The sequence below is a fragment of the Nannobrachium achirus genome (assembly GCF_963921795.1).
Source record: "Nannobrachium achirus genome assembly, chromosome: 19".
Taxonomy (NCBI): Eukaryota; Metazoa; Chordata; class Actinopteri; order Myctophiformes; family Myctophidae; genus Nannobrachium; species Nannobrachium achirus.
The window spans coordinates 33,646,004-33,671,094 of record NC_137826.1 but is presented as its reverse complement, the minus strand read 5'-3'; the positions used below and the strand labels follow the sequence as shown (position 1 = coordinate 33,671,094).

General features: G+C 40.5%; 2 protein-coding genes across 2 annotated transcripts in view; both read right to left on the bottom strand.

The window, feature by feature from the left end:
* The window catches only part of LOC308304784 (protocadherin alpha-C2-like), a gene marked incomplete at its 5' end in the record, with an annotated part of 37,603 nt that extends 27,728 nt beyond the window's left edge, over positions 1 to 9,875 (bottom strand). Inside the window, one exon of the mRNA XM_080749414.1 lies at positions 7,443 to 9,875. Within this exon, the coding sequence (XP_080605540.1) occupies positions 7,443 to 9,875 (2,433 nt within the window). The remainder of the gene's footprint in view (positions 1 to 7,442) is intronic.
* A 5,122-nt stretch (positions 9,876 to 14,997) lies between these two features.
* LOC308304783 (protocadherin-10-like) lies at positions 14,998 to 24,535 on the bottom strand (the record flags this gene model as incomplete). Its single annotated transcript, XM_080749413.1, has 4 exons — positions 14,998 to 15,257; positions 19,610 to 19,722; positions 20,249 to 20,310; positions 22,028 to 24,535. 4 exons carry the CDS (start codon positions 24,533 to 24,535, stop codon positions 14,998 to 15,000), a joined length of 2,943 nt encoding a protein of 980 aa, XP_080605539.1.
* Between the last annotated feature and the right edge of the window lie 556 nt (positions 24,536 to 25,091).

Below are 25,091 nucleotides of genomic sequence, written 5' to 3'. Positions count from 1 at the left end.
GTTAGACTGTGCCGTTTAGAATCTGGCTTTTAAGTATGACAGAATAACACTGAGAGAGCTATTATTTGTGTCTACTTTAGTGATTTGAACTGCAGGAATGTCTCCATTATTTTGCTTTCAATCTCCCTGAATTAGTACAAAGCACCAAAGTGGGGAAACTGGGTCAGAATGTGTGCATGAGAGTCCTGAGTGCGTTTGTGTAGATGTTCAGATTTGAGAACTTAAATTCTTTCAAAGCAGACACAACAGTAACACAGATTAAAAAGCTTTATTCAAATCCGCATGATCGGGCAGAACATTTAAGCCAACTAAGCAACACGAGAAACTGATATTAAACTGTATTTAAAAATAATTACAAGGCCATTCTCTCCTATACTGTTTTGATCCACTATCAAAGATACATACTGAGTCATAGAATTGCATTTTTATGCAGCCCAGATGCATACTGTACACTCTGACTGACAATAAAAAATGCAGATAATAACAAGGCATTTGACATAATAAAGAAATAACACATAGATACACATACTGTATAGCAGGCAAGCGACACAAACACCCCCCTGTGCCATTCAGTCACAGTGAATACAGCAGATATCAAAAAGCATATTGTATAAAAAAATCACAAAGTATAAAGCAGTTATGCATTGCCAGATTTACACGCTTTCGCTGGTCCTCATATAGAACATCTGTTGTAACAAATTAGTGCTCAGAATTTTCAGGTCAGCCAGCTTAATCTATAAAACCAGAGTCCACATTTAATGTTTGGGATGTGAAATCAGTCCAGATGGAATCTGGACAATAACAATAATTATGACTTTGATATCTGGGTTTCTAAGCACCATTGTATAATTTATAACTTGTCAATACCTTATTACAATGCACAAGGCACACAAGGAGCACATCAGAATTACAATCTGTATATTTATTTTATTTCTTTCTATGATTTAACTTTTTGTAACTATGCAAGTTCATACAATGCACTTGCAGTTATTATTTCGGGAGAGATCCCATGTTGCTTATCAAAACGTAACAGACAGGCTGTCAATTGTGTGGATGTTTTTTTTTTTCTTTTTGTAGATCTACATCTATACTTATGGTGAAGATTATGCTGTTTTTGTCAGAATATATTACAGGGAAATCTGTGAGATACATTCTACAGCTTAGAGTTGCAACCGAATCTGGACTCTTTGCTCGAGTTGACCACTACTGATGGAAAAATATACCTTTTTTTGCTGAATACTGTACTGTGAATCTGTGATTGTGATATTAATTGGCAGATATACACTATTTCAAGTTATTTTCCATTGCTTGACAAAATACTGATTGTTTTTTAGTCAGTCTGAATATTCTGCACAGACTGTTTTTCGGGAGGGGTCCTAAAAGTTTCAGCAATGATTTAGTTGACTATCATGATTCTTTTAAGTAACTGTGCTAGGCATTGTATCAGAAAGATTGCACAGTTTTCTTAATCTTTATTATTTCCCATGTGCAGCGAGACAGTGGCTATAATCTTCTTTTTTTATGCAAATGTACATATTCATAATAACTATAGTATATTCACTCTAGCTTATCGTCTTACTTTCCTCTGAGTATCACAATGTTGTTCAGTCTACACAGTAAAGTATTTTTTACATCTGAAAGTGTACAAATGGAACCAAATGGAGCCTGGCTTACATGTCTATTTGGTTATATTTGTAAACTCTCAAAGTTGAACTAGCATGATTTTACATTGTAGCTCCTTGTGTAGAGCTCTTTGGTAGAGCCCGGTTAGAACGGTTTTAGCAATTTTTGACAGCGTATAAGTCAAAACATCATCAATTGGTGGACTACTCCAGTGGTCCTCAACCTTTTCAGGCCACAACCCCCAAAATAATCATATTTTAACTGGGGACCCCCCGCCCCACCCTGGCGAGCACTAAGAGTTGAGGAATTACATTTTGTATAACACGGTTCTATTGTGAAAACAGCAGATCTACATGCTCACAACGCCTTGCGTTGCGAGGCGTTGTGAGCATGTAGATCGTCTGTTTTCACAATTTCTGTCTAATATTCCCCAATTTGTTTATTTTGTCTTTTTAAAGGTATTAAAAAGTCCTTAAATGGTCACTTTAGAAATGTGCATATACCTGTACCCTCTATACACTTAAAACTTTATGTTGGTTTGTTGACTGTTAGTGAGAAAACAATGTTTCACATTAAGCTAATCATCTGGGGACCCCCCCAAAGTAATTTGGTGACCCCCCTGGGGGTCCCGACCCACAGGTTGAGAACCACTGGTCTACTCTAGGACTCTCCGAAATCAAACTCACAAAATCTGGCATCGGTCAGGCTCTACTCTTCTTTGGGCATCACAAGACTGCCAAAGTGCTGTCTTCCAGATCACTGGATATTTCAATAAAAGTACTCTCCTTTTTGTTTGATTTATATTTCTCTACAGTACCAAAACCACATTAGAGCCACTGAAATACAAATATGCTAAACAAAATTATTTTAAAGAAGCTCACAAAAAGCGGCATTAAGAATAATTACATAAACTATGCATATAAAAACATGAATATTCATAAAACATAGTAAACTTTAAATACATGGCTTGCCAGGGCCATGTATTCCAGTGCATCTTGGTAAACATAAAATACATTTCATTATTATATTTTAAACAGTCTAATTCTTATAAAGTACTTATCCTCACAGCATACATTGTAACCTATTTATTTTCTCCAAATGTATCAGATTCAAAATTTGTTCATAATATGAATACAGCTCATCTCTGCTTGAATTATAATGTAATAGAGTGAGAGCTAGGTTTAGAGAGCTAAATGCTATGATGCATTTGGGGAAATTGCAGGACATTTCTAGGCAATAAGGGGCCAAAGTCTCACACGCATCATCATGTAAATACAAGTGCTAGTTATTTTTATATAGTAGGCTAAATTACAGTGATCTTTGAGAGTAAACAATGTAGGTAGTTTCCTACCAGTAAAAACATATTCTTTGGATTGCATTATCAAATTATCAAAGTTATTCTTATCAGCCAGATGTTTTGTGCAAGAACATTTTCTTGTGCAAGAACATTTTCTGGGACAGTTCAGGTTATTTCATTACCAATGGTTATGAATGTTTCAAAGTTACAATTCTGAAATGTATTGGAATATTAGTCTCCCAAATGTGACCTCTTCTTTTTGGACATGTATTTTAGTACCTAAAATAGCACTTTTTGGACACATTCATTCGTTTGTACCCATTATTTAAATAATTCCATATCTAGATTGTAGAAATGACAATTATTGTGTAAGCTCTCTACACCTGCCCCACCTTAGATAAGTGTATTGCACTGTCCTCTATTAATACAATACCTTTCCCCCCTTAAATATATATATATATATATAGAGAGAGAGAGAGTTTTTTGTTTAAGCACCCTGTATGAAGTTATTGCCCATTTGACATGTTTTACTGTCCATGTTTTGAAAATCTGAAAGGTAATCCCTATAGATTTCATTGTTAAAAGGTCAGTTGTAGTCCATGTTAAATTGTTTGACCATCTTGCACAACACTGGGTAAGAAATGTAACAAAAAAGAAAAACTAGTACTGTAAAACCATTCTTTTGTTTTCTACAATTATTAATCTGTGAAATGGCTGAGACAATAGAAAATGTTAAATGCCACTGTCATTGAATTATTTTCTACAATTATTAATCTTTGAAATGGCTGATACAATAGAAAATGTTAAATGCCACTGTCATTGAATATGAAAAGCTACAGTTTTACAAGTTTATGGAAGTTTCTGCTTGACCCTGATTGACTTGAAGAGATCGCAACAGTACTGTTCTTCTGACCCACGGTTCCAACAATGTTTAGAGCTACCAATGACTAAAGGGGAGCACACACTGGACGCGGGCGGCTGCGCAGCTTCGTGGTATCGACGCACGTGAAGTGCTGCGCGGTAACCCCGACTGGATGCGGCGCGCTGCCACACAGCACATCCATTTCCCCCGGTGGGGAGAACCATGGGAGAACATGTTCACCGCACGGCAATGCTGGAAAAATATAACAGCGCATCGGCGCGGCAGGCGAGGCGGCAGACCCGCGGCTGAGATCGTCTGACGCCGCCGGTGTGGGTTAGTTCATTGAAAATAATGGGGCCGTATGTTTTGACACGCCGCTTCCGCGCCGCCTCCGCGTCCGGGGTGTGTTCCCCTTAACACGCACAGTCAAATCCACTGTGAGTGTAAAAAATAAATGAACACTGAGGATTTGACTGTGTAATAATTTCAACCTACTGTATACTGTATAGCAGAGGTTCCCAAACTTTTTAGCCTGTGACCCAAAAGAGAAATTAGACGTTTACCCAGGACCCAAACTAGTGAAAATAGCTACAATCTACAAGCTTACGAGTAAATTCGCGCCGCGTTATGAGCTTCCTAGATGTTTATTTTATTTCTTCATGAAATTACTGAAAAAATAATTTAATTAGCTCATTCACAAAATGTTTAGCTTTTTTTGGAAATGTTTTGAAATAACAATAATTTAAGACAAAATGTAGGAAACAAAAAATGAAGGGACCCTTAAAAATGTGTCCTCAAAAAGTGGTCCCGACCCCGTGTTTGGGAACCAGTGCTGTATAGGAACCCGGAGATAATTGATTTTTGTTCTGTCACAGAGAGTTTGAATATGACAAGATGGAAACCTTCCATACAAACTGTTTACAAACTGTACACACTGCTTCTAACATGTTACTGAGATGGTGGTTTACATGAGGTCATTCCAGTTTTCTCCAGATATGCTTATAATGGTTATTTTCTTTATTCTTTTCTTTTCTTTTTTTTACTAATATTTTGTATCTTCTTTTTTGAACACACTCTGCATCTCATGCAGATTCATGCTTGAAGGAAGATAGTAGTTTTACATGGTGCAGGTGTTGAAAGTTGTTTAATTTATTCGCCGTTGTACAATGTGCCACACACAGAAAATAGCAAATCTACAAGCTCATGATGCATTGCATCATGGTGTGCTGTGATACTCGTAGATATGCTATTTTTCGGTGTGCAACACAGTTGTATGGAGAATAAACCAGGCTTTACAGGAACAACTGAAAAAAGAGATGGCTGTTGACACCCAGGGACTGAATGATGGTGATTGTTTTACATCCTCAATGTGAGTTTCAGGGAATCGCTCCAGCCAGAGACATCCATGAAGCCCATGATATCATGGTAGGTCTCGACTGGATCCCTGCCAAGAAACAGAAAACAGAATTAACCACAGACGGGAAGTGAACTCGACAGTGAACCAGTAGTCACCACTCATGCAAAGCAATGACACTGGAACCTGGCTGGTCACTGCCACCGTTAATGACACATCAGTGGGTTTCAGGGATTTAGATATTGGGTGTAAATAAAATAAATCATGCCATAGGGTTTTTCACATTTCAAGTCCACTGTATCATTCGCCCCAAATATTATTTCAGATCATTCTCTTTTAACGTCCAAATTGTATTGCCAAAACCTTAAATCGTCCAGATGCATTAGGCACAGTATAAGTCAAATCAAATGACTGAAATAGGGGGAACAGAAAGGAGACAGGTACCATTAAGGCATGCACAGGCAGGCATCACAGTGTCAAGATTGGTGGCCCAATGTTACAAGTTACAACTACTACACTGTAAAATCCTGAGTGTTCATTTAACTCTGAGAGCGTATAATTCAAACCCACAGACCCTTATGGGTCCATTTGGTTACATTTATACACTCTGTGCGTTACAAATGGAAACATTAACACAGAGGACTTCATTGTGTACTTACAGCTGCTACCACACAGTAGCAACTGTAACACATTAGACAATATATATGAGGAGGGAGGAAGATAGCTTCATTTGGAAGTCCCAACTGTTGAAACTACCATATAGCAGCATATAGCATGAGTCATGAGATCTTTAAGCGGTAGGACTTAATATAGTCCTTGCTCTCAGGTATAAAACACACACACAGATACCTTATTCAGCACAGTGCTAATCCCTTTCAATCTGCGTCATCATGTTGCCCTGAGTCTCTGCCAAGCAAGCCAGATGTGCAAAAATACAGCTCTGACCAGAGCCAATGTTGTCCTAATCTCGACCCCATTGGAAGTGATTGGTTTCTCATTTTAGAAAATTGGCCAGTTTAAAATTCAAACCTCACAATGATACAGTGAAGGTCAATGGGGAGGAGTGTATGTGGGAGCCAAGATCCTCAGTTAACTCCCAAGAGTGGAAATTGATCCACAAGGGTCCACTTTTGCACACATTCTGACAGCTAGTAAGTGTGGTCACCAAAGGGGGTTCACACTGAAAAGTGTAACATTTAGACAACCAATTCTTTTAGAGGGAAAAAACGAAAACTTTTACCAAAACAGAAAAACTGGGAAACACAATTCTTCTACACAATCACAGTGCCCCTACAAAATGTAATTTGCAGCCACCATACCTCCATCTGTAGAATGGACTTCCTTTCATTTTGAGTACTTCAGAATAGAAAGAGAAACAGGTTCATTGGTGTGTGTGTGTGTGTGTGTGTGTGTGTGTGTGTGTGTGTGTGCGCGCGCGTGTGTGTGTGTGTGTGTGTGTGTGTGTGTGTATACGTGAGTGAGTGAGTGAGTGAGTGAGTGAGTGAGTGAGTGTGAGTGTGTGTGTGTGAGAGGGACAGAGAGCAAAGCAGGCACAATGTAGACTCTAGATTCAGTCAGGCATGCAAACACATACACATGTAGGCTACTAAAATACATCAGTGGTTCTCAAAGTAGGGTCTGGGGATCCCCAGGAGTCCTATTATTATTAACTCCAGATGTTAATAATATAGTGGACATTTCTTGGTTGAAATTAATCCATGTTGGAATTGTTGTATTAAAACTTTAATATACTATGATTATGGGTACTGTAAGACACCACAAGTACACAGGAATTGCATAACCAAATATTGCTTGCATTCCCACCTTGCATCTTTACCGATTTATCGAGTAGGAAATTCCCAAAGGGCATCGGCCTAGTATATCATTTAAGATAATGGCTAAATGTCTCAAAATTGATATGCAAAGTGTCACATTTTGTCAAATCTTCACCTCTGGGCTCCTGGCTCTTCAGCTTGTAAACTATAAAGTATTACTGATAGGTCAAAATCAAGGGTCTTCATGCCAAAATGCAGGGATGATTATGTCCTGTTTACACTACAACAAAAAGCCTGAAGAATGTCATTCTTCAGCTCCTGTCTTGTTAGACTTGTTACACAACCAGTTTTGGTGGGTATGAGCACAGGTGTTTCTGTGTAAAAATCATTATTTTAACTGTACATTGTGTCACCTTCATCTACCGATACCACCATAGATTCCAAACAACTGTCAGGTCACAACTGAGTCTCTGAGCCAGTGTTTGATGGTATGCTTCACATACTGTACATCTTAACATAATTGCATAATACCTGTAGTGTAGATGCTCTGGAGTCGCTGATCTCAGTTGGTATGCTTCCACTCCTGGGTATACTGGACACAAAGTACCCGGCTCCTTTGGGCACGATGGGCTGCCTCACGACCACCTTGCCCTTCCTGGTTTCGGCCAAAAACAAACTATACCAGTAGGCATCACTGGAGATGAGTGTGGAGTCTGCAATGGTGGAGCTCCTCTGACTGATCATGCTGTTTCTGCTAATAATACTGTTCCTATTGATAGTTCCCGGGGGCATCTTGAGGGGCTTTGGTTTTGGTTTCTGACACTTCAGCACAATAATTACCAAGATGGTAATCAGCAAAAGAAAGGACACAGACCCTAAACCAATGACCAAATACAGGTTTATGTCCGTGAAGATGTCGTAATATTCGACTGGCCCCTCTGTCGTCTCAGAAAATGACATCACGTGTTCCACAGTAGTGATCTTGATGGTGACCGTGGCGGAGAGAGCGGGCTGACCGTTGTCTTTAGCCACTATAACTAGTCGCTGTTGGCGTGGGTCTCTGTAACTGAACATCCTTGTCGTCCGTATTTCTCCGTTATACTGATCGAGGCTAAATAGTGATGCGTCTGTAATCTGTAGGAGCTGGTAGGTGACCCTGGAATTCTGTTCAGAGTCTGCATCAATGGCAATCACTTTGGCGATCAGGTGTCCCTTATCTGTGGACCTTGGTATCACCTCCTCTATCACTGATCCTTGTGCCCTCCAAGGTGACACAATAAGTGGCCTGTTATCATTTTGGTCCAGAATGATAATCTGGACTGTCACATTGCTGCTGAGTGGAGGAACGCCAGAGTCTCTTGCTTCAATGTGGAAAAGGAAGTCTCGCTCTCTCTCGTAGTCAAAGGTCTTAAGGGCATAGAGGTTACCGTTCTCTGGGTTGATGGAGAACAACATTGACATGGACATGTTCACAATCTCCTTCTCCATTATGAAATAAACCAAGTACTGATTCTCATTGAGATCTGGGTCAAAAGCGCTGAGAGTTGTCAGCAGCGCCCCGGGCACATTATTCTCCACGACGTGGATAGTGTAGAAGGACTGTGGGAACATTGGTGCGTTGTCATTGACATCCAGAATCTCCAGGGTGATTGTCTCACTCTCAGATAAGGCTGGCGAACCTCGGTCTGTAACTCTAAGTGTGATGTCATACTTGCTGATGATTTCTCTGTCCAGTGGCTTTGAGACGAGTAGTTGAAAGTAGTCCTCTGATGACTTATTTAGAACAAATGGCAATGTTTCTTGTTGATTCAAAGTGAGGTCAACTTCACCATTAACTCCGGAGTCCTTGTCAGTGACTCCTATTACTGCGATTAGTGTTCCTAATGCAATATCCTCCTTCACTGTATTTTTTAAAGATTTAATGGTCACCTCGGGATAATTGTCATTCAGGTCAGTGATGAATACCATCACTTTACACTGTCCTGACAGCGGGTTTGGTCCTTTATCCTGGGCCTGTATATACATGTCAAAGCTTTGGCTCTCCTCATAATCGAGCACCCCTTTCACTTTTATTTCTCCCGTATTCTGATCCAGTGAGAATATGTCTTGCGTCTTTTCAGACGTGTACAGCGTGTGTGAATATATCAACTCGGCGTTCATGCCCTCGTCCAGATCTGTTGCGTTCAAAACCATTATGACCGTTCCAATGGGGGTGTTCTCGCTGACATTAACCGCATATATCGGCTGGGTGAAAAGGGGAGCGTTGTCATTGATATCCAGAACCTTGATTATGATGCTGGCTGTTCCCGAGCGGGCGGGGATTCCGCCGTCCACAGCTGTTAAAATCAAATAGTGAACGGCGTGCTTTTCTCGGTCTAAATTGCTGTTGAGCACCAGATCGACGTACTTAGAGCCGTCGCTCCCCGTCTGTATGTCAATGATAAAATACTCACTTTCGCTGAGATAGTAGGTCTTGATAGAATTCGTGTCAACATCTGCATCCACGGCGTTCGTCAATGAGAACCTCTCGCCGGGAGCGGCTGACTCAGATACGTCCAAGTGCATTGTCTTTCTCCGAAACACCGGCGCATTGTCATTAATGTCCATTATCTCTACCTCGATGTTGAAAATGCGAATGGGGTTTTCAAGTATGACATCCATTTTCAGAAAGCAAGACGTGGTCTTGCTGGTGCATATGGTTTCCCGGTCTATCTTTTCGCGTATGAACAGCTCTCCGGTCTCTTTGTTAATGTCAAAATAATTCTTACTGTGCACGACGTCAAGCTTCGCTTTCCGTTGCACCAAACTGCGAATTTCGAGTCCCAGATCTGTGGCCAAGTTGGCGACAAAAGACCCGTCTTCCATTTCTTCTGGTATCGAGTACCGAGTGATGGAGAAAGCGAATCCCCACAGCACCATGAAGCCATAAAGACCAGCGACCCACCATGCCCTCATGCGTGCCATCGTGTATCTCTTTTCCCCCACCTCAAAACGAATCAACGATGATAAATGAAACAACAAGCTTGTCGTTTGATTCGGGTTCTTGTGCTGATGAATTCAAACGCTGTCAGTCTTTATCTCCACGCGTGGTAGTGATGCTGATGCTGCGTTGCAGTAGGCCAAAGGATGCTATGATCTCCAGCGGTGCGCTGTGCAGAGGCGTCGCTAGGATTTGTTGTGGGTGGCCCCATTTAACTTAGGGATGGACGAAGCATTGATCAGTCCCCCATTCTTGCTGTGTGATTTTAAGAAATGTATGATTCATAGGCTGTTTTAACAAAGATATCATACAGTAACTGTTAATTAATGCCCCCTCCTCACTTTCTTAGGTTAGTTAATGTGTCAGCCTTACATTAGCACTTTATCAATAAAAAAAAAGTATACAGCCTACTCACATAGTCACATTTCAAGTAAAAGTATCAATACTTCAATGTAGAAATAGGCCTACTCGGTTACAAGTATAAGAGGTAGGCTAATTCAAAATGTAGGCTAAGTAAAGTAGGCTACTAAAATGTACTTAAAGTACCAAAAGTATAGAGTAGGCATATACTCATTATGCAGAATGTCCCGTTTCACAAGTTTTCAATGTATAAAACCTTTTTGAAAATAGCAGATCTACAAGCTCACAATGTGTCCCATTGCAACACATTGTCAGCTTGTAGATCAGCTATTTTCAAATGGCTGGAATGTATAGGGCTGAAGTGGTTAATGTAGGCCTATGTTTTATTGTTTTGTATTGCCTAGCCTGATAATATACAAAGTAACTATACGTTTTCAAGTAAATCTAGTGGAGTAAAAGTACAATATTTGGACCTGAGATGTAGTGGAGTAGAAGTAAAAGTTTTAGTATTGGAAATACTCGAGTAATGTACAAATACCTCAAAATTGTACTAAAGTACAGTAAGTAAATAAATGACTGTACTTTAATAGTTACTTTACACCAGGGGTTCTCAAATCCTTTTAGGCTGTGACCCCCAAAGTAAACATATTTGAACTGGGGACCCCCACCCTGACAAACACTTGCAATTGTACGTATTACATTTAATGTGACTTGGTTCCACAGATGAATATTGTGAAAATAGCTGATACATGCTCACAACGCCTCGCAACGTGTTGTGAGCATGTAGATAAAAAATAAATAAAATAATAATAATAATTTAAAAAAATACATTAAGCTAATCATCTGGGGACCCCATTAAATAATTTGGGGTCCCGACCCCAGGTTTGAGAACCACTGCTTTACATCATTGAGTAACTGTTAACTGCTCCCCCCCCCCCCCCCCCCCTCCATTTTAGGTTAATGTGTCAGCCTTACATTAGCACTTGTTCTCATTACAGTATATGACACATTATGCAAGGACATAAATTAAACTCTAGTTGACCGGGGTCCCCCAGGGGTCTCTTTGCCGAAAATAGCCTATATCTATAGGCCTAAGCTGGGTCTGTGTTGACTTTAAACTACTGCCAGACAGTGATTCTCAAAGTTGGGTCCGGGGACCCCCAGGAGTCCACGAGGCCTGGGTAACTTAACTGGATCCCTTGGAACTCAGTTAAATTATTTATAGTAATAGGAACCAAATGGACCCTTATGTCTGTATAGATCGTACAAATGAATCCAAATGGACCCTCGGAGTTATTGGGATATGTGGCTAATATAGGCATGGGTGTCCTTGAAATTAAAACATTTAGAAATCACTGCTGTAGGCAGCGTGGGTGATGGCAGATTCTTACACCTGGCCTACATCAACCATAAGAGCATTCAGACGAGAGCCTCTGTCTGATATCTGTGCCATTTACGACCACAAGTTTACTTGCAGGCATGGCAGTCAGTTCTGTAATCACCAGAAATAAAAGAGAGTCTTTCGTCCAAAATCCTGCCGTCCTCTTATACCCTTCAATTGAGCATGTCACATACAGTATAAAAATACATGTAGGCTTAAATTAAGCATACATTAAGCTGCTTAATGATTGACCTTTGAACACAAACAGTGAGTTACTGCCACTCATGGACGTAACATTGAACAACATAATAATTACCCAAGTCACACTGAAAACACATCATTAATGTTTACTCTGTCCTTTAAGTGTTTGGTTTACTTCAGTTTCTCTTTCTTTCTTTCTTTCTTTCTTTCTTTCTTTCTTTCTTTCTTTCTTTCTTCTGCAGAGCCTTTTCAGTGAGCCAACATGTAGGCCTACAGGTCTGGAACTCTGAGTGTTCAAATGGAACCAAATGGACTGATAACTCTCGGAGTTATCGGGGCCTTGTAAATATATGTGAGCGCTAGTACTAGTGGACACAGTGTCATATACTGTATATTCTGAAGAAAACCTGGAGACTTGACATTTAGTAATTGGGTCTTAAAATAAGAACATTATAATGGTGTGTAAAAAATACCAAACTAGGACACATTTGTCCGTGTATGGACATATTGATGACCCCTGCCTAAATGAAAGAGTATGTGTCATTGGTAATGTATAGGAAGTAACATTATCCTATATGTGCTGTACTGATTCTAATTGTATTATGCTTCACCACACCTTTCATACCAGTTCAGTCAGTTTAGAATTCAGTCTTTCTGCACCATTTGCTGTATATTTTTAGACTGTGTCATGGCTCCAGTCTCACTGCAAGACGGGGAGAACAGAGAGATGGGGATTGACTGATTACCTTTCTAAAGACCCTATCAGCCCAATTAAAACACAGATATATGTTGCTCCAGTGCACCACCCAGTGGCTCTTCTGCAAACAGCAAACAACAAACCATACCCTGCCAGCCCACATATTGTATTCAGTGAGCCAAGACTTCTGATTGGAACTCACAAGCAGGGGACACCGTTCTAAACCTGTAGAGTAGCCAATTATTTTGTACCCCTTTTTTTATTGATTCCTCCCACACACATTTCTGCGTTGTCACTGCTGCCATATCCTACTGGCTCACCTGCCAGTGCAGGAGCCTCCACCAGGAGAATGTATAGCCTTCGTCCTACAATTTAGACAGTGTTTCCCAAACTTTTCAAGCAAGCTTGAAGATCGGCTACTTCTTAATTATTATATGTTTTTATTTATGGAATGTATTTGATTTGTTTGCTTTAAAATGCTTAAAAAAGATATACCGGTATACAATGATCGAGCCGTGACCCATAAAAATTGGTCTGTGACATACAAATGGGTCCTGACCCACTGTTTGGGAAACTAGATAACTAACGGAGCCTTTAACTAATTACTATACAGCATCATGTTGCTGCCAAAGGAATGGAGTACTACAAGCTCACAACGAGTTGCAACGAGTTGCTGCCCCTCCCCCCCCAAAATATGGATTATATCCACTTGATAGGGTTCAAGTGGATAACACACCTACTGTAGGATGAAGTGACACAAGGCAGTTTTACCACAACATCCAAGGAAAGGACCCTCAAAAAGAAAGAAAAGAGAGAAAGAAAACATATTGAAATGGGGAGTTTGGGACTGGGGATGAAAGAAATAGGTTGTTGTCACGGTGACCAATGGAAATGATATCACAATCCACAATTGCCAATTAATGGTGATGTAGAGCACAGGACCAAGGGTCCACAAAAGATTGTCAAAAGGGAAATAGGAGTTCGATAATGAAGCTTGCACCAGGTTTGTCCCAACTCACTGACTCATTTCCAATTTGAACAATAGTGCTCTAATAGTAGTTTCTGCCTTAAGTAATAAGTAATATAATCCATGTTTATGAGTTTAATAACTATAGCAGTGTCATTGTGTAAATATTTTCATAGGAGGTACACAATGCACTTTCACTGCTGTTGAAATGTCATATTACAGCCAATGTGCATAATAACAGTTTTTTCAAAGCTCTGTGCTCACTACTACTTGTAGAAGTATTACCCAAAGCTGATATGATGAGGCAGAAAAACAAAAACAAATAAAAGATACAAACTGTATGGTTTCCCACTAATAAGAAAATTCCATTTGTGCCATTTCTGTACAAATTCAGTTTGCTACCTTTTTAGTCAATAACTCCCTTACTGTACTACTGTATGGCCTTGTACTAGGGTGCCTTCACGGGAAGGAGAACATATTGAAAGTATATTTGAGGTTGGAGGTGAGCTCTTTATACTCGAGTCTACACTATGTGACCATCCAATGATGTTGATATCAAATATTGGTTCTTATCAGTGGTCTTGTTGTACTCATATTTTGGTCATAACAAGTTATTTTATTTTTTAAGGAAAAAAAGATAAAGACTTTTAAAATCCAACTTGAAACCAGCTTTATTTTCATCCATTATATACATAGTTATTTGGATCCCTTAGCTCAACTAAAATAAATATTTATTCAATTAGCCTATATTCAGTCTCACCCATATACCTGTATTCACAAACCTGTATTTTTACTTCAGGAGATACAACAAAGTAAAGTTGTTTAGTCTGTTTATCAGGGTTCTAATAGGAATACCAAAAGCCTACTGTGCTGTCCTTTTTTTTTTTTTTTTTTAAGATAATCATATTCATATACATAATCATATATATATATATATATATATATATATATATATATATATATGCATAATTAATAAACAATGTACAAGTTTCACTTGCTAATGGAAAAGGTTGATGCCCCTGCATTCACAAAAAAAGCCAAAGGACAAGTTAGACATAAATTCAAAACATTAATAACACCTTTTCTTCCTTTACTGTAACATCACCAGGCCTTGTATCAAGAACTTAAGACAGTTTATTTGAGAGTATAATATGTCCTCCTCATCCATTTACTATAAATGCAAACGGTGTGTGAAACTGACATGTTGGCCCTTTATTCTTGTTCCAGATATGGCCATTCACAAAACCTCAGAATATTAAATAATGTTCTAATAGCCATCTAGAATGTCAATGTTTGAATAGAGTTTTTTGGTAAAGTATAGAATATATTTGAGCAGGACATGCCATAGAATCCCCACTAAAGGCTTATTTATATACTTTGTTGCATGACCACAGGTCATGTTGACACTTTTTTCAGTTACTGCACGTCATTCTGTCTAGAGGGTCATGCAACGAAGTGGCTAAATAGTATTATAGGCTAAGCTCAAGAACATGATGTGTATCATTTAAAGATATCACTGAGGTCATCATCTTTGTCCAGGGTGGCGTGGAACCTTTTTTTCTTCCCAAAAGTAGAGAAGGAGTTGTACACATCTAGTTCACCTCTGGATGCTGGCTTCAGAGTGCAATAGCCAGACGGGGTGCCAGGGATGTATACGTTGTGCTGGTAGTCGGGTGAGGTCTGTGTAGACTGAGGCTGGGTATACCTTTGGGTCCATGAGTAGTTAGGAACTGCTCCCTCCTGAAGAGACATTTTGCACTCTGTAAAGACACACAAGATGTAATTCTTACTGTAGGTTCGTTTTCCAATGCTTTAATTACTATGCATCTGAGTAGATTTGTTGATCTCATACTTAGGGGCTTATTTACTTAGCAGAGGGACAATGCACATTGATGTAATGGTGCCAGATTTTGCCAAAAAACTAAATACTGTATACAATATCTGACTTGGAAGATGGGATTGCATTTATGCAATACCCGTTGTAATTTGTTGTCAGAGTACTCATTGTACCCATTGTGGTATCCACTACTTAGTTAGAAGCTTGTCTACGATGTCAGTACTATGAGGTCATATTGATGATAATAATAGTTTTGTGACGTTTCGAGCAACACTGCTCTTCTTCAGACTCTTTTTCGCATGTGAGCCCACAGTGTGCGAGTGTTTTTGTTTATTTTTCTAGTATCTACTCGTTCGCTCAGCACCTGCCCAACTAGGGTTGGATGTGCATGTCATCTCCCCTTTTTTCAATAATAGATAGTTTGACATGCTGAATGAGTCTCAACTTGTATAATTTTATGCTTTTTTATCATTATTACGGAATCCCTTTTATGCCCTGTAAATGAGTTTGTTTAGACGAGGGCAGGTGTACAGAACAAGACAAACGAGCGTTTCAAAAATGGAGATTTATTTCTCTTGCAAGTTGGTTGGACAAAAATATTCAAAAATGTAAGTAGAAAAATAGACAAAAAATAAATACATGAAAAAAACAATGCCTAAAGCACCATAATACCTCAACGCAAGCAATCGGTACAAGTACTATCGGACTTCAGTACTGCTAAGGGACAGAGCTCTCCCTGAGCATTGTGCCCCCTAGTTCTCTAGTGCAGAGACAATGACTGACTCAAAGCAATTTCCAAAGACCTTAAGTAGTGAGGGACCTCCCCTAGTTGGTTCAAACCAACTTTCCTCAATCAGGAACACTACCTAAATTCAACTTCAATTCAAGTGAATCAAGCTAAGAAAACATTTCATAAACACATCACATATCATTATCAATCATAAAAGTAAGCATTTATATTGTTTGGTAACCCAGTTCCATTTTATGAGCAATAAACATTTTGGCCCAATTCAAACTCCCCTGTCAAGTGGTTTGCTCCAATCACCTGCTCTTCACTATAAAATGAGCCTCTGAGCCAGGTGTCAGACTCTTTTGGAGAATCAGTGAGCAGTAACATCACAGGAAGCAAGTAAGGTTTAGCAAAGCTGATCTTTTGAATAAATAATGTATGTTTTAAACAAACCAAATGTGCTGTGTGTTATTTGGAACTTGAAGGAATATTGAAGGTAAATTCAAATAATGGGGGTCAAGGCATAAAGCAAACTCTCTGAATACATAGAGGTAGCTAGCATACTAGCATTTGAAATGTTTGTAGCTGACCATGTGGCTGGAACAAGGGAAGTGATGATAATCATGGCAAAGTGGGAAAGTCAGTCACTTTACCACATGGATATCCCTGATGTCATCAATATTAAGCCCATATCTGGGAATGCCAATACATACATATTGTGTCAGTCTAACCAGTGTAGCTCCCACGACACAAGTCTTACTTGGCAAATGAATTCTGTCCTTGTCGCTTGTATGCAGATATATGGAGATCCCTGATGTCATCAATATTAAGCCCATAGCTTGGAATGCCCATATATGGACATATTGTGTGAGTCTCATGTCTCAACATAAGACATCTATGATGTCAGACGTCAGTCATATTCATATTTGGTGCACATTTTGTCCAACTTGAACAACAAACCGCAACTCAAACTCAATCACACTTGCAAATGAATTCCGTCCTGTGTGAATTCCGTCCTGCACAAGGTCACTTTTCACCCTTAGGCGTCTTACTGGTTATTATATTATTATTATTATTACACATTAATATAGTGGTAGTATTAGTAGCCTAGTAGTTGTTGCATTTTGTAACACAGCACATACATATCCTGTTGAAACAAACGGCTAATAGAAGACCTTCTACTGACTTGCCTAACACACACTAAGTGATGGCCTATTTTGTCTTGTTTCACTTTTGACTGTATAGCCTTATTGAATAAACCATAGAATTCAACATATTTTTCTTGGTTATTTATTAATTGTGCTTGTAATACTTAAAGTCTGGGGGCAACATCCAAAAGGGAAATGCCTAGTCTAAAAAAAAAAGCAGGAAAAGAAAAAAAATGTGGCTGCCTGGGTACTCGCCCAATAATTAATTGGCTTGGAGTCAGCTATTGTCGTCTAGTTTCATATCCATTTGAAAGTAATGGCATAAAATGTGTGTTTAGTAATATATCTCCACTTTTTGAGCTTCACACAGAGCACATTCTCCTCTCCAAAGGGACCCTTAATGACTGCTGAACTGAACATATGAAAACGGGTGCACATCATTGACGGGTGCATTGGGGACCTGTGCACTGTGCCCCATACATAATGTGCTCCTGGAAGTTTTCATTATGTTCAGTCCTGCAATCATTTGGACCCTGTGGGGTATAGGTGAATGTCATCCATGTGAATCCCGTGGAAATGTGGAGATATTTTACCAAACACACGTTTTCTGCCACAACTTTCAAAGTGATATGAAATTCCAAGTTGCAGCAGGGTGACACATCCAGTGCGTCACAACTTTTAATGCTGCCGCTATGACTCACCGACGCAGGAGGGTATAGGACAGGATCTGGCTGTGTGTAAGGAATACATGAAGATTTCATCTACGTCATAGCCTAACTTCATAATGTCCATATAACAACTCTGCTCAATCAAGGCATTATTATTTTCTTTTGTAAGTGCAGTTCCACAGTTATGGCAGTAATTATTAACAAATAATAAAGGGGTAAAATGTAGAATTACTATTTACATCTCTCAACATATCATTTGGTTTTGAAGTAATTGAAAATACAAATTACAAATATAAAGTTGAGTAGGCCTTACTTTGATGGTTCTGCGGTTAAATATCTGTCAACTATCCAATATAAAATTAACTTTAACGCTGTCAACTATTGCAGGGGGACACCCTTGCTTGCATGGAGGGCTCTGAATGCTATGGCCAGTGTGGGGAAGTGCAACAGGATTGAAAACCACTGACTGGGTCCTTGAAATGAAGGAAGCAAGCGCAGGTTGGCGCTGTCCATGGTATTATGAAGACTACAATGCTGAAGTAGAGTGCTGCTGTCCATGGTACTGAAGACTACAGTAAACTGTATGCTGAAGTGGAGTGGTGCTGTCCATGGTGCTGAGGACTACAATACACATAATATACTGTATGCTGAAGTGGAGTAGCGCTCTAGTTGAGAATTACTACTGTAGTGTAGACTAGAGTCCAATTTTCCTATGAAGCTGTTAATGTTGGACCCTGAAGCCTGCCCTACAGAGGTCCCTGGCCACTGTGCTACACCAGAATGCAATGTGCAATACAAAATATCAACCAGGATGAACATGCTACCAACAAGCATCTGTATGAGGGGCTGCCAAGGCTGAGTGGGAAGATGGCAGCCATGGCTGGTCGGTGCCATTGACACAGAGAGCTCCCAGCAGGGGAGGAAAGGACTGGAGAGCTAGCCAGATGTATGGAGGAAAGCCATTTGGGGCCTATCAGGGATGAACTAGAGAGAGTGAGCTTTATCTTTATGTCCATGAGTTTGACCCTGGCCATGAATCACACAATTGAGGAAGTCAAGTAGAAGACTTCTCAAGGTAGGAACTCTTTATTTTATTTGCTTCTGCTGCTTGTGTTGTATGCTGTCTGTATACTAATGTGATAAAAGCTGTTATACTATTGCTGTAATTTTGGGACCCAATGACTGGGTGGCAATGAAACATGTTCAGTGATTGTTTCTGGCTCTGGAATACAGTATACAGTATCTACTGTTTGTATGTTGTGTATAGGCCTATATTCCTCATGGCAATGTTTCTTTCTTTCTTTCTTTCTTTCTTTCTTTCTTTGCTGAGCAGCTGCTTGTGTTATATGCTATGTATACAAATGTAATTCAAGCTGTGGTGAAATAATATATGTTATGATAATTCTCTTCCCCCAGTCATGTCTTAAATCCAATACCTGTATTGTCCTCATTTAATTCACTAAAACTGGACTAAACCTTTTTAGTTTTCACCGTCTTAGAAATGACAAAATAATTGACTACAAATATTAAGTATTTGTCTACAAGACTAAGACTACATCTAAATAAGCTGACAAACTTAACACTGGTCTGTGTGTACAATATAACATGATATTAGAAAGCGTACAACATTTAAAGCACATGTGTGCAGGCAGGCCCAAATCAGTGTCATGTCCATAGATGTCTTCTCAGAGCAAATGAGGAACCTAAATTCATAGTACTTCATACATACCACCACGCATGTGATTCCCCCAGGTCCAATACTGCGGTGCCACAGGACAAGAAAAACCATCTGGATTGTGTTTAGGTGGACGAGGAAGTGTCCTTTCTAGATTTGAACTGTACCTACGATTACGAATGAGAGAAACAAAACGTATATGTTTGAGTGTTTAGATGTACTCATTCATGCATGTGTTGTACCTGGTTTAACTCTGTATTCAGTGGTGTAAAGTAACTAAGTACTGCACTTTAGGTTAAAGGACCAGGTCACCTCTGGGACAACCAGATCTTATTTTATTGTTGTGTGGGACAAAAAATAACTCAGGATTGTGTTGATCGTGTCCCACACAACAATAAAATAAGATCTGGTTGTCCCAGAGGTGACCTGGTCCTTTAAGGCATTTTTTACTTTACTGGAGCATTTCCAATTTTAAGTACTTTTACTTCTACTCCATCACAGCTTGTAGATCTGCTATTTTCAAAGGATGTTTTATACATTTATACTTTTGAAAACTTGTGAAATGGGACATTCTGCAATGCATAATGAGTATACTTTCTACTGTTGGTACTTTAAATACATTTTGATACCAATACGTGTAATTTTACTTAAGTAAAACATTTTAGTGCTTTTTCCACCACTGACTGTATTCACCTCTTGTATTCCAGATTCCGTTGGTTCTTTGTCAAAGTCCAGTCCTTGTTTGCATTCTTAAGCTGTAAAATTAAAACATGAGGAATTTCAGTGAACATATCAAATAAAAGAACAATCTTATGCATCTTGCTGGCCTTAATGGTGCCCCCACAACACATGCAAGAGATGTTTCAAGATATGCAAATTCAGCCAAGCCTATTTATACAGTATGCCTCTTTTCCTATAAAAGAACTATGTAGGTTGGTTCTGAACTAATCTGGGTTCCCAGAAGTTTCTCATTTTCACCACTAGTTCTGAACAATCAAAGTAGCCTAGTTAAGTGTGCCTGCCATGCAATGGCAAAACACTTATTGCAATCCGCCATACTTAAAGGAGTAGTTCACCCCCAAAATGACTTTTTTTTTCCTATTGATTATTCACCCCATGGAGACTTGAGTTCAATAATATTTTTTAGTTTTTTGTCGCATTCCTAAGAAAATTTTTTGATTAGAATAAATCTACCCCCATTGATTCCGGATGGGGACCCGAATCCATTTGGGTCCCTATCCGGAACAAATGGGGGTACATTTATTGTATTCACATTTTTGTCTTGGTGAATAATCAATAGAAAAAAAGTCATTTTGGGGGTGAATTACTCCTATAGGTCACTAATTATGTCATTTCGCCCCAAATTTCGGCACGTAATAACTGCTGCATGATTTACGCCACCCCCGCAATATATACATCAAAACGTGCGGCTCGGCCGGGAATGGGGTGCTATTACTGCTATTATTAATGTAATTCGCAAACACGACACCCCAAAAACCCCATTGACTTAGAATGGGGTGATTTAAACTTTAAAACGCTCACATGACTGGACTTTTTCCGGCCAATAGGGACGAGCTGTAATTGATTAAGCCCCGCCCCTCTGGATTCCTATTGGCTGGGCTTTAAACAGCCAAATCTCCAGTTCACAGCATGGTACCGTCTTGAAACTTGGTGTCTGGATTTAGGCCAATAGGAACGAAGGTATTACGTAATCCCAGTCCCTCTTAAGCCGAAACTTTATTTGGATATAACTCATCAACCGTTTGTCGTACAAACTTGTGGGTGGTGTCATTTGACTTGTTTCAGAGTTCTTCACCTTAATTGGTGTAACTTAGCTCCGCCCCTCTTCTGATTGGCCGAAACATTATTTGGCTATAACTCATCAACCGTTTGTCGTACAAGCTTGTGGGTGGTGTCATTTGACTTGTTTCAGAGTTCTTCACCTTAATTGGTTTAACTTAGCCCCGCACCCTCTTCTGATTGTCCGAAACTTTATTTGGCTATAACTCATCAACCGTTTGTCGTACAAACTTGTGGGTGGTGTCATTTGACTTGTTTCAGAGTTCTTCACCTTAATTGGTTTAACTTAGCTCCGCCCTCTCTTCTGATTGGCCAAAACTTTATCTCATCAACCGTTTGTCGTACAAGCTTGTGGGTGGTGTCATTTGACATGTTTCAGAGTTCTTCAGCTTAATTGGTTTAACTTAGCCCCGCACCCTCTTCTGATTGGCCGAAACTTTATTTGGTTATAACTCATCAACCGTTTGTCGTACAAACTTGTGGGTGGTGTCATTTGACATGTTTCAGAGTTACACAAGGTTGCACACACTTAGGGAGCAGCAGGCACACTTAAAAAATCGTCCCAGGACAGGAATACTATCCTGGGAAAAACTAAAATGTAATTAGCTTATTTCATGTTTTATTTTTAGTTTCGTCTTTGTCCCCTATAGCCTATATAGGCCTAGGCTATACCTCATTTGGAGTTGTGGCTCTGTTGTTGACGATCTCGTTGCGGTCTAGCGTGCTCCATCCAGATGTCAGATAGTCTGTGCTCTTGGCATTATTCTGTGGAACGGCCATTATTGGGCTGCATGGCTTGAGGAACATGAAATCACTTTTGGATGATTCTGGTGTCAGACACATTTTATAACAGTACACCTGGGATATAGTGCCGTTGCCATTTGCTTCGGCACAGCTCGAAGTGCCTGTGGGTAATTGCACACTTAAGTTGGACTTTTTGAACATATCTACTGTAGATGTCTCTGACCGTGAGCGGCAACAGCAGCCACAGACGGAGAAATTGTATTCCCTGATTGAATGTCTGCCCCTGAAACTCTTTATTGCAAGCAGGACAATAATAGCCACTAGAAACGTGAATGAGATCGTGCCCAGGGACACTATTAAGTACAGAGTGAAGTTGGAGCTGTAATGTGGGCTCAGTGCGAGGTCGCCGAATTCAGGCTGTAATTCTGGCGCGCTGTCAACAACTGACAGGATGATGGAAACCGTGGCCGAGAGGGGTGGCTGACCGTTGTCCTTGACCAGAATGACCAGTCTCTGCCTTGTGGGGTCTCTCTCCACCAATCGGCGAATTGTCCTGATTTCGCCTGTGTACAGCGCGATGCTGAACAATGTGGGGTCTGGCGCCTGGAGCATCTGGTAAAACAGACGCGAGTTCTGACCAGCATCTGCGTCAGTGGCAGTGATTTTGGCAACGAGGTAGCCAGCGTCCACCGATCTGGGGACCACTTCGGTGGGTGCCGTGCCGTTTTGTGGCACCGGTGACACAATAACCGGTGCGTTGTCATTTTGGTCCAAAATAAAGATATTGACAGTGACGTTGTTGTTCAGGGGAGGAAAGCCCGCGTCTTGAACCTGAACTTTGATTTGAAAGTTTCTGAGCTGCTCGTGGTCGAATGATCTCAGTGCGTAAATGTTGCCATTATCCGAGTTAATGGACACGTAGGTCGACACGGGCATTCCCTGGATACTGCCTTCCAGAATGGAATAAGACAGATAGGCGTTTTGACCCGAATCGGGGTCCAGCGCCGTCACCGAGCAAACGGAGGCGCCGGGCGCGTTGTTCTCTGTCAAATAGACACTGTAGGAAGGCTGTTTAAACTGAGGCGCGTTGTCGTTCACGTCGGACACTTGCACTAAAATAGTTTTCCGAGTGAACAGGGGCGGGGAGCCCGTATCTCTGGCTGTGATGGTGATGTTGTACACGGCCACGTCCTCCCTGTCTAGAAAATCGGATGTTACCAACGTGTAGTAGTTCTTGAAAGAGGAGTGGAGCTGAAAGGGCACATTGTGTGGGATCTCACAGTGCACAGAGTCCCCGTCCCGGTCCATGACGCTGATGACAGCTATTATAGTGCCCGGGGCCGAGTCCTCCTGGACAGGTGTGGACACTGATGTCAGGATGACATCTGGGAGGTTGTCGTTACTGTCCAGCACATTCACCAACACTTTACAGTGGACCGCCACGGCGGAAGGCCCTTTATCTTTAGCTTGGACATAGATCTCATGCATCCTGGCCTTCTCATAGTCGATCAGCCCTTTAACTTTGATCTCTCCCGTGCGAGGGTCGACGCTGAAAAGCTCGCGCACTTTCAAGGGCGCGTGGCCACTGAACGAGTAGGTTATATCTGCGTTGGGGCCCTCGTCCAAATCGGATGCGTTGAGTCTGATTACAACCGTGCCTTTGGGTGCATTCTCAACGAGCCGGACCCTGTAAAAGGACTGATCAAACACCGGTGCGTTGTCGTTCGCGTCCAGCACCGTGATATCGATTTGCGCAGTCCCCGACCTCTCCGGCGCGCCTCCGTCCACGGCCGTGAGGACCATCTGGTGCGCGCTCTGCTGTTCCCTGTCCAGCGGGCTCTCCAACACCAGCTCTGCGAATTTACTTCCATCGCTGCGTGTCTGTATGTCCAGGACGAAATGCTCGTTTACGCTCAGCAAGTAGGAGCGGAGCGAGTTGGTTCCAATGTCCAGGTCCTGCGCGCTCTCCAGAGGGAAGCGAGACCCCGGCACGGCGGACTCGGATATATCCAGGTTAAACTCGGTCCACGGAAAGCTGGGAGAGTTGTCGTTCACGTCTAAAATCTCCATCTCCACTCTGTACAGTTCCAAAGGGTTTTCGATCACAACTTGCAAATGAAAAGAACAGGACAAACTCTGCTCGCATAGTTCTTCACGGTCGATTCTCTCGTTGACAAACAAAATGCCATTTTCCAAATTAACCTCCACATATTGCTTTTTCGTGCCCGAAACGATCCTGAATCTGCGCGCAGAGAGCCTGTTCACATCCAGACCCAGATCCTCGGCAATATTCCCAACAAAAGCCCCGTGCTCCAGTTCCTCGGGGATCGAATAGCGGATCTGTCCACAAACTATGTTCAAGAAACATGAAATAAACACCAGACAGATTACCTGCCATTTCGCCGTCCGTTTACTTTCCGCACCTCGCATATCCATTTAAGCGCAGTTCCACAGTAGTTCAAATCAAGAATAAAACTATATATGGGTCAGTGACGTGACGCCCCAAAAAACATGTTTTTAAAAAAACTTTAAATAGCAGGCATAAAAAGTATTTACTTTTGTTCTACTCACTCTCAACTTTATGGAAACACATTTTGTTTTTAGATATTTTATTGGAATCAGACTTTATTGAGCAGTTTGTTGTACTTGTGCCTAAAACCGTCATCTGGTGTGACATGACAATAATTGTTCATAAAATGAAAATGGAGTACACCTTTCTTAAGTTACTCACTTTATCAAAGTCCTTTATCATAACTAACCTTTGATCCACTATAGTTTTGTGAAAATTAATTGAATCTGTATATTTTTTTCATAATCAACACTCTGTGTGAGGCCCATGTTGTCGATCTTTCAACATATTTTAATTTTATTCTGACAAAAACTTTCTTTAAAATTACACAAATATTTGTGACTCTTCCTGATACTATTTTCTATGTAAACCATACACATTTTTTCGGTTTCATCATTAATAAAGGTATGATTTCTCACTATT